Source organism: Sander lucioperca, chromosome 8, assembly GCF_008315115.2.
Source record: "Sander lucioperca isolate FBNREF2018 chromosome 8, SLUC_FBN_1.2, whole genome shotgun sequence".
NCBI lineage: Eukaryota > Metazoa > Chordata > Actinopteri > Perciformes > Percidae > Sander > Sander lucioperca.
Genome location: NC_050180.1, coordinates 40,578,926 through 40,589,843, shown reverse-complemented (window position 1 = coordinate 40,589,843; position 10,918 = coordinate 40,578,926). Strand labels below are relative to the sequence as shown.

The 10,918-nt window shown below is 40.2% G+C and overlaps 1 protein-coding gene across 1 annotated transcript; it reads left to right on the top strand.

The window, feature by feature from the left end:
* The first annotated feature begins 2,329 nt into the window (after positions 1-2,329).
* On the top strand, positions 2,330-3,250 carry LOC116046706 (olfactory receptor 6N2-like). The gene has a single exon (XM_031295103.1). The coding sequence runs from the start codon at positions 2,330-2,332 to the stop codon at positions 3,248-3,250; it is 921 nt and encodes a 306-aa protein (XP_031150963.1).
* Positions 3,251-10,918: the final 7,668 nt, after the last annotated feature.

Below are 10,918 nucleotides of genomic sequence, written 5' to 3'. Positions count from 1 at the left end.
ATCTCCCTACTGCATCTCTGGAGCTCAGCCACAGTGATCTTTGGGTTCTTCTTTACCTCTCTCACCAAGGCTCTTCTCCCACGATTGCTCAGTTTGGCTGGACGGCCAGGTCTAGGAAGAGTTCTGGTCATCCCAAACTTCTTCCATTTAAGGATTATGGAGGCCACTGTGCTCTTAGGAACCTTGAGTGCTGCAGAAATTCTTTTGTAACCTTGGCCAGATCTGTGCCTTGCCACAATTCTGTCTCTGAGCTCCTTGGGCAGTTCCTTCGACCCCATGATTCTCATTTGCTCTGACATGCGCTGTGAGCTGTAAGGTCTTATATAGACAGGTGTGTGCCTTTCCTAATCAAGTCCAATCAGTTTAATTAAACACAGCAGGACTCCAATCAAGGAGTAGAGCCATCTCAAGGAGGATCAGAAGAAATAGACAGCATGTGAGTTAAATATGAGTGTCACAGCAAAGGGTCTGAATACTCATGACCATGTGATATTTCAGTTTTTCTTTTTTAATAAATTTGCAAAAAATTCTACATTTCTGTTTTTTTTCTGTCAAGATGGGGTGCTGAGTGTACATTAATGAGAAAAAAAGAACTTTTTTGATTTTAGCAAATGGCTGCAATGAAACAAAGAGTGAAAAATTTAAAGGGGTCTGAATACTTTCCGTACCCACTGTAACCTCAGTGCTGTGGAGTAAGGTCTGGTTACACCACAGATACCTTCTAGAATAGGGGAAACATTTTTTTAAACAAATAACTATATTCTTGGGTGGTGCTAAGTTTCGTACACAGCGACGGTGCCCCAGCAAAATAGTCTCAGGAAGGAACTTTGGTGGAACATTTGCACCCCGCAAAAGAAAAGGCCACATAAAGTAATACATTAAGTAAACTATTTCCACAATACAGTAATGTGAGCTATAGCAATTTCATTTAATTTAATTTATTATACAGGAAAATTTAAAAGCAACAATTAAGTTACAATATAAATGGGCCTGACCCCTTTAAATTTTCAGCAGGTTCCTGTTCTGCAACATTGAACATAATTTCGGCACATGGGGACAAAAACATTTATACAGGACAATATCATGGACTAGACAGATACAAACAAATAATACATTAAATACGGACAAACAAGACTAGAACAATACATGAACAATCGATGTGTGCAAGTGTGACTATCAAGAAGAAAAAGTTTGTATGACTTTTTAAAATATGTGATGGATGATAGTGTTTGAATGTGATGGGGAATGTCATTCCAAATTTTGGTGTAAATATAAAAAAAGGATTTCTGACCATAGTTGTTTTTGTATGGGGGAACTGGAATGAGACTGACCTAGTGAGTCGTACTGGATGAATTAGCTGGATACATGGTCTACATCTATTGCTGTGTGTACTACGTCCCAGTTAGAGATTAAATGCCTTAAACATATTCTTTATAAATCTTTACAGTCATTCCCCGAAGGAACCAAGCAGGCCTGCCGTGTTGCACAATCCAAATTTTTTTCAATACTTAAAATTTGCATCTTATAGTTTGCTAGCTCGAAGGCTAGCTTGAAGGCTGGTGTTGTTTCCATAGAGATGGGATTTTGAGAACGACAAAACACAGAGAGCAGAAGCACAGGGGCAAGCACCGGTTGTCAGGCTTTATCCTGGACAAGTACTTCCGTTTATCCGGACTAGGATTACTTTGTCTGTCCAGTAGACTCCCAGAGTGTCCAAGCCATGTAAGCAGATCAAATGATGATTATTTTTTATGAGGAACAGACAAATATGGCAGACTTACAAAGCCTGAGCAAAGAAGTTTAACAACTATGAGTTCAGGGTTCTCCCCATGCTTGACACAGCTGTGCCAAGTCTTGCTTTCCTTCCTGAGTCATTTAACCGTTTTCCAGAACTTCTGAAGGTCTTTCTCTGAAGCCTTCTCAAATTCCTCCCTTCTGGCCAACTCGTACCTGTTTGCTGCTTCAGGAGACACCTGGACCGACCAAAGCCACATAGGGCACAGAAAAATACAACAGACTCACAAAACCTGAGCAAACAAAGTCTAACTATGAGGTCAGGCCTCCAGAGTTTGATCAAGTTGTTTACATGTTAAAAGCTTTCCGATTGGAGAGTTTAATGAGATCCATGGAGGTTGAAGTAGTTTGATAAAAACTTCCCACAGACGCAAACAGATCTCAGATCCAATGTCTGTTATTGCTGGACCAAACCAGTGTGTATCAAGGTCAGGTATTGATGAATGAAAAAAACTATTTGTGGTTGTATTAGACTTCTAGTAATGTTACTGTTTTATTGATTAACATATTATACAATACTATAATACATTTCTTAATGGATAATGAATTAAATGTAACATATATAACTTTTGATGGGCATGTGGAAGTGCAGAAATACAGATATCTTTATTTTGTGATCATGTTTACAGCATATATTCTAATAATTTGCAGTAATTCCACGATTGTGGGCATCATAGTGATTAACAAATCCCTCCATGAGCCTATGTACATTTTCATTGCAGCTTTGTTAATCAACTCTCTTCTTTTCAGCACTGCTATCTATCCAAAGCTTTTGATTGACTTTTTATCTGAAAAACAGATCATATCTTATTCAGCCTGTCTCTTTCAGTGGTTTATATATTACACTCTAGGCATTTCAGAATTCTTCCTGTTGGCAGTCATGTCTTATGACAGATATCTGTCTATATGTAAACCTCTGCAATATCCAACTATAATGAGAAAAACAACTGTTAATATGTTCCTGATTTTAGCTTGGATTCTACCCGTGTGTCAGGTTTCAGTGGGAATATTACTGAGTGCTAATGAAAAACTCTGTTACTTCAATTTGAAAGGAATAATTTGCAACAGCACAGTTCAGAAACTTCACTGTGGGAGTTCAACAGTGCTGAATATATATGGCTTAATTGTTTTTGTAGATGCAATACCTCTCCCTCTACTCTTTATACTTTTTACATACACCAGAATATTTATAATAACCTATCGAAGTAGTAGAGAAGTCAGGAGAAAAGCTGCACAGACCTGTTTACCCCACCTGTTGGTTCTGATTAACTTTTCCTGTTTGAGTGCATATGATGTACTTCTTCCTCGACTGGAAATTGATTTTCCCAAAACTGTACGTTTAATAATGTCTTTACAAGTTATTTTGTATCATCCTCTCTTTAATCCAATCATATATGGACTGAAAATGAAAGAAATATATAAACACCTGAAGAGGTTGTTCTGCAAAAGGGTCTAAAGTATTGACTACTCATAACCGTTGCACAGTCAGTGTTTTGTGTCATAATAATGCTTGATGTGATTTTTGCGATCCTTGGAAGGTATTTAATGTGAGGATTTGTTTATGTAACACTAATGCAAAGTAAGCAATCAGCTTCAACAATGTAATAAGGTCTTAGCCATTGGTTGGCAGGATTTTCTTTTTTTAAATCCCAGAAGATGTCAACACTCCAGCAACACTGAATGAAGAACCTTTTAGTGGGACCAGCCAGCGCCTTGGTCAGGGCCTTTATCAGGGTTAGGGTTAGGATGACTTTATAGGGTTAGATTTTATTAACACAACATAACAATTTTATTCTATTGTCACTCTAATTTTTCCAGTTTGTATTGATTAACTGCAGAAAAATAGAACCCTTTTAAAAGTTAATGTCTTTCATATTGGCATTATTGTTTCTAGGTGTATTGTTAGAGTTTATGATGGTTGTAACATGCCAGACAAAGTGCCTGTTTGCATGTGTTCTGTACGGTGGCCGACAGGGGCAGACACCCTGCAACTTAAGAAAACACACACAAATAGACAAAACACAAGCAAATTAAGAAAACAACTTCATTAATTTGACAACACGTGCAGCATTCAGCAAACGCACTGCAAATACACACAACACAACCAAATAGATAAACGCACTGCAAATACACACAACACAACCAAATAGATAAACGCACTGCAAATACACACAACCCAACCAAATAGATAAACGCACTGCAAATAAAAACGATGCAAAAAGAAAAACACGCAAACCCCGAAAAAAGAAGCGATGCAAAAAGAAAAACATCTTCATTAATTTGACAACACATGCGCGGCATTCAGCAAACGCTCTGCAAATATCACAACACAACCAAATACATAAACGCACTGCAAATATCACAACACAACCAAATACATAAACGCACTGCAAATACACACAACACAACCAAATACATAAACACACTGCAAATATGAAACGATGCAAAAAGAAAAGCACACAAACCCAGAAAACAAATGCAACAAAAAACGCTGCATCCAGATTACACAACGGAAGTTCTCCAGACCTCTAGAGGGAGCAGCTAAATGGAACAGCTGGATTTTCGACTGTTATTAACCAATATTAAATTCATATTATTATTATTATTATTATTAATAACAGTCTATGCTCCCGTCTCATGCCCTCCCGGCTGGTGCCGTCCCCGAGCTTAGGCTTTTCAAAATAAAAGCTGGCGTCTGGTCCGCTATGTGTTTGTACTTTGGTGTGTGGGATGTTTGTGAACTAAACAGAACGGCAATCATGCTTATGAATACAATAACTTTTTCAGCAGATGTCTTACTTACAACACGTTGGAGTTAGCAAAGCAGTTTTGTGTTTAAATGTGCGAGCAGGATTTATTCAGTTTGATAAATCCCACGGTAAATTGGCTGGTTTACTAACAGGGAGGGACTAGAAATCCCGTCTGTTTTTTGTATTTCAAGAGCGAATTGCTCCACAATATGAATACAGATTAATCACTTATTTTGTTGGTAACCGTTGTTGTATAATCACAATATTACACTTGAGGAGGCCTACACTTCAGTAATTTCGGACCTCGAAATTAAACCCTCTCATGTAATTTTGTTGGGTTTGTGTGCTTTTCTTTTTGCATCGTTTCATATTTGCAGCGCGTTTGTCTATTTGGTTGTGTTGTGTGTATTTGCAGTGCGTTTATGTATTTGGTTGTGTTGTGATATTTGCGGTGCGTTTGCTGAATGCTGCGCATGTGTTGTCAAATTAATGAAGTTGTTTTTCTTTTTGCATCGCTTCTTTTTTCGGGGTTTGTGTGCTTTTCTTTTTGCATCGTTTTTTATTTGCAGCGCGTTTATGTATTTGGTTGTGTTGTGGTATTTGCAGTGCGTTTGCTGAATGCTGCACATGTGTTGTCAAATTAATTAAGTTGTTTTCTTAATTTGCTTGTGTTTTGTCTATTTGCGTGTGTTTTCTTAAGTTGCAGGGCGTCTGCCCCTGTCGGCCACCGTACTTCTGTCTCTTGTTTTTCTTTCTCTTCCCCACTCTGTTTTCTCTCCAGGTGATTGAGATGATTGCTTTCCACCTGTGCTTGGAGTTGGCAATCAGCATTTAGGAGGCAGTCAATAACAGGAGTACTCATGAGGAGTCTTCACTCTTGCTCTGCTCTGCTTGATGGTCTCCCTGCCATTTAAGCTGTGGCTGTTGTTTTGTGTTTAAGCTTTGGAGTTGTGTGTGGTGGAGGTTGAGGACTTGGGTACCCTGTACATTATACATACACCAGGTTTAGTGGTTGTTGCCACCCATGTAATGTTGTCTTAAGCACCTTTTTAGAGAAGCAGGCTAGGTATTTTGTTTGAGTTTGTTTTGTTTCTAGAGCTAGGGCTGAGCTTGGCCTAGTTTTGTTAGATTAATTTCATTTGTTTGGCACGACCTCTAGATCCCATCTTCCACCACCCGTTTGTGACCTATTTCCTCGTTAAGAATAAACACCATAATTTTCACTTTTACACTGACTCTGTCGTAATTTCTTCATTGTTGTGTTGTTATCCCCGAATCCATCAAAGGGGTCATAACACAATGGTCAAAGTAAATGTGTCAACATCTCAAATCAACAGCCCTAAGGCCCTGACACACCAAGGCGACCGTCGTCCGTCAGTCGACGTTGTTCCAACGGTGAGCGACCGCCCACCTTAGTTTGTGCGGTGTGTCCGGACCATCGCAACACGTCAGCCTTCGTGGGCCTTTTTTTGGCCGATTCAACATTGGCGTCAGCCACCGCTGAACAGGCTTTTCAGCTTGAAAACGGTAGTGAGCAAAACAAACGACTGTGAGCGCACACAGAAGGCTTTTCTCATTTTTCATCTCATCTGATCAATCCAAAAAACACATAACTGTCAAAACTGGCCAAAAGACATTTGAATGTTCCTTCTAAGTAACACATAAACTTAGCACAAAAAGTAAGGAAATTTGTTTGGTAGATTATTTCAGCATTCATATAGTCTGTCTATTCTTGTATACTGTGTTATTACTGATCTTCATCACCACCTAGGCCACACTTTGCACTAACTGTATATTGACTATTTACTACATCTCAGCATTTATACAGACTGATTAGGGACCGTTCGGTATTTATGGAATGGACCACCGGAGGAAAATATGGGAGGGTCATCCAATTTTTTTTGGTCTACGGGGAAGGGTCAAACAACTTTTGTATTCATGAGTAGAGCAAAATTTCAAAGTGGCTTGTTTGGTGCATATTTATCCATGTAGCTCCATGTAGCTCTCTCAGTCTCGGCCCTTATCGCTAGCAGATGGGTTCCCTCCCTGTTTAGTCAGCCAGACCTGTAGCTTAGAGACCGTGGGATTATCCAAACTGAATAAATCAGTCCCTTATTGCTTACTGTGTCATTACTGTTCTACATCACTTAATAGAATGCAACTTGCACTAACTGAATGACTGAATTTGACTCTTTACTACACCTCAGCATTTATATAGACTGTCTATTCATATATATTGTGTTATAACTGATCTACCTCACAAACTAGACCACTAGACTATCTGTTTATTGACTCTTTACACCATTGACTCTTTACACCATCTCTTACTCTGGATTTCTACTGGATGCGTAACGTCTGCGGACCGGCTCCGCTGCGGATTTGTTGCGGAACGGCTGCGGCCATGACTGACAGCTGTAGTCACGAGGACCCACAATATCTTGCGAATTCACGTAGAATAGAACCACAAAACCAACAACAGTTTGTTTCCATCCAGAGGAGTAGAGGGGAAACAACTCTGTGCTGTGTTTCAAGGTGTAGTGCAGGGAAATATGATTCGCCGTGAGCACGGTGTATTTTACTTTGAAAATTAACCGGATTTTTATTTTGTTTCTGTGATCGACTTCCTGTTCCGCACTATCTGCCGTGTGCTGAATTGCTGTGGAGCTCTCCGGCGTCCAGCAAAAATAGAAGCTCCGGAGCCGTTCCGCAGCCATTCCGCATCCAGTGGAAATTGCCGATTAGTGAAGTAGATCAGGTATAGCACAATGTATATGAATAGACAGTCTAGATCAGTGAAAACACAGTATACAAGAATAGACAGACTATATGAATGCTGAAATGTAGTAAAGAGTCAATATAGTCAATACAGAGTTAGTGCAGATTGTGGTCTAGATAGCGAAGTAGATCAGTAGATGCGCAAAAATTGTTTGACAACAAAGGTGGTAAGAAATAATGGTTGAGCATACAAGGGCAGGTGAATAGTGCAAATTAGCGTAAACAGATATGAGTGCAATGCAGGTGAAGATGTGCATCTGTGCAACTATGCAATGGGGCATGACAGAGATAATGGGTTAAGGGTGTGCAAAAACAGTGGATGAAAGACGGGGAACAGTTAGTACGTACAGTGATCGGATAGGAGCACAAACAGACGTGCTTTGAAGGCAGTTAGTGGGATAAGGGTTTTGAGTTTCAGGGTTTTTTGTAGTTCATTCCAGTCATTTGCAGCTGAGAACTGGGAGGAGTGGCAGCCAAAGGAGTTGTGAGCTTTTGGAGTGACCAAGGAGATGTAACTGCTTGAGCGAAGGCTGCGGGTGGCTAAAGGTATAGTGACCAGTGAGCGTAGGTACAGCGGGGCTTTGCCTAGCAAGGATTTGTAAATGAGTTGATACCAGTGAGTTAGGCGTCGGGTGTGTAACGAGGGCCAGCCAACTAATGCATAGAGGTTGCAATGATGGGTGTTAAGAGGGGCTCTGGTCACAAAACATATGGCACTGTGGTAGACAACATCCAGTTTTTTCAGGAGAGAGTTTGAGGCAGTTCTGTATATGACATCACTGAAATCTAGAATTAGTAAAATTGTCATTTTCACCAAAGCGAGTTTAGCAGTGTGAGTGAAGGAGGCCCTGTTGCGGAATAGGAAACCGATCCTAGACTTAACTTTAGATTGAAGGTGGTTTATGTGTTGGTGGAAGGAGAGGGAACTATCTATCCAGACACCTAAGTATTTGTACACCGCTACATTTTCTAATTGCAACCCATCGAGAGTGGTAATGCTAATTGGATAGGCAGGGGTGGGCAGCGATCGATTGAAAAGCATGAACTTGGTTTTGCTAGAGTTAGTAATAAATGGAGGTTTCGGAAGGAGTGCTGAATGGCATTGAAGCTCTCCTGGAGGTTTGATAGCACAGTATCCAATGAGGGGCCGATGTGTACAGGATGGTGTCATCTGCATAAAGGTGGGTTTGAGAGTTCCCAACAGCAAGAGCCACATTATTAATATATATGGAAAAAAAGAGTTGGCCCGAGAATCGAACCTTGTGGCACCCCCATGGGTCCAGACAACAGTCCCTCAGATTTAATGCTCTGGACCCTATCGGTGCCCTGAGAGGCAAAGAGGATTAAAATTCTATTGAAACATTGATAAATAAACAATATAGCCAAATACACATTAGTGTTTCCTCTAGTTTTTTTTTAGCTGCCAGGGTAAAGGGGTAACATTAGGATTGAAAATTAGTGGATTAGTAGAATTAGTTTCTGACTACTTTAGAGACTTTTGCCGAGGATATGTGTGAGACTTACCAAGTATTTGAAATATGCATCCTCCACAGAGGACCTGTTGGTAGGTTTCAGGGGTTCTTTAAAGTGATCTTTGCACTACTCAACACAGCCTGTGCCAAGCCTTGCTTTCCTTCCTGAGACTAGAGATGCCACGCCCCCCACCCTTTCTTTGCAGGCAGGCGAGGAGCTGGAGCTGGAAACCTTATACATTGTTTGTCTGCTATTTCATCGCTAAATTCACTTCTGAGACTTTTTTTATGCGATAAATCAACTATGTCGAGCTCAAATATCGGCCATTTTATGAAAATTGATGGCTAATTGCAAATTTTGTACGACTGTGTCGGATTTCAGAAGCTCCACAGTCTGACGTGACAGCCAGCCAGTGACAGCCGGGGTCGCTGGCTGTGAGCTGGCTGGAGCTCTCTCAGGAGACTCGCAGACAGGAGGCATTTATTTCCCCGATAGTTTGTTTAAATAACACAACACATATATCCATTATAAGATTAACTGGAACCTGTGGTTTTTCAAAGTTATAATGCTCCACAAGAGATTGCGGGCGTAATGTAACAAGCTCGCTGACCTGGCTGTCACTCACACACACCGGCCATGGAGCAGGCAGAGGAGAGGGAGAGCAGCAACCTTGGGAAATTGACAGCGGCCGACACGAACACACGCCTATTAACTCGATAATAAAGCCATAAAGTAGGCGATCTTTCAACTTAGGACAGCACCACTTTTCACAAATACAGATAGGATTGGAGATGAGAAGTTTAACTGACAGTAACCGCGATCAACGCTCACACGCTCCGCTTAGCAACACCAGCAATGTTTAATTTTAAATTAATGTAGCCTACTGGCTGTCTGGCACACGTGGATGCTCAGTATTTTCCGTGAGATCACCCACGGTATTGGCGCCTATAATTAGGGCCCGAGTGCCAACAGCGGCAAAGGCCCTATTGAAACTGAAGGAATTATTATTATTCTTTTACCCGGCAAATGAATTGCCTTTTTGAGGGGTTTAACATATTCAAAAACTCACCAAAATCGGGAATAGGCGTACAAAAATGGCACACTAGCGCCCCGTAAAAAATTTAAATTTGGTACACATATGTAGCATATCAAGACGTACAAAAAAGCTCATTGGAGCCATACCCTAAACCCAACAGAAAGTCCGCCATTTTGAATTGAAAGTTTGAAATGAGTGCAATTTTGGCCATTTCCACATGTCGTACTTTAACTAACTCCTCCTAGAGATTTCATCCGATCAGCTTTGGTCTGTGCCACCTTAAGACATTAAAGATGAAAAGTTATTCAAAGAAAAACTTTTCATCATAGGGCGTGGCCGTGGCGGCCATTTTGTGCGTTTCGCCATCAAAACAGGAAGTGGGTGTAACTTGAGTGTACATTGTCCAGTTGGCTTGAAACATTTAAGGATTCATGAGAGTCCAACCCTGAGGACAAATAAAGGCCGATATTTACTTAAAGTCATAGCGCCCCCTAGTGGCAACAGGAAGTAGGCCTAAAAGTCAAGGTGCTATACTTTAACGAACTCCTCCTAGAGATTTCATCAGATCGACTTCAAAATGGTCTGTGTAATCTTACGACCTTAACAATGAAAAGTTATTAAAAGCAAAACTTCTCCCTTTGCTCTTCATACTTTTTACATATACTAGGATACTTATAATAACCGAAGTGGTAGAGAGGTTAGGAAAAAAGCTGCACAGACCTGTTTACCTCACCTGATAGTTTTACTAATCTTTTTCTTTTTGTGTGCATATGATGTCATTGTCATTCAGCTTGATGTGGCATCTGAGATACATTTAATAATTACTCTACAAGCATTTTTATATTATCCTCTTTTCAATCCAATTATATATGGACTAAAAATGAAAGAAATTTCTAAACACATAAAGAGGTTGTTTTGTCAAGCCAAAGTGATCTAATGTATTAAAAGTGATGTCACAGTAACAGAAATGTTAGTGATGCCAATGTTCAGTCATTCCTTCTGTTATATGAATGCAAAGATGTAAGTGTCTGGATCTTTGGAAGGTATTTAATGTAAGGATTTGCATCTATGCTGGAAAAATTCTTTTAAC

What these genes read in the sequence shown, in the direction of transcription:
- LOC116046706 (XM_031295103.1), top strand. Translation starts at nt 2,330, where the DNA reads ATGGATAATGAATTAAATGTAACATATATAACTTTTGATGGGCATGTG.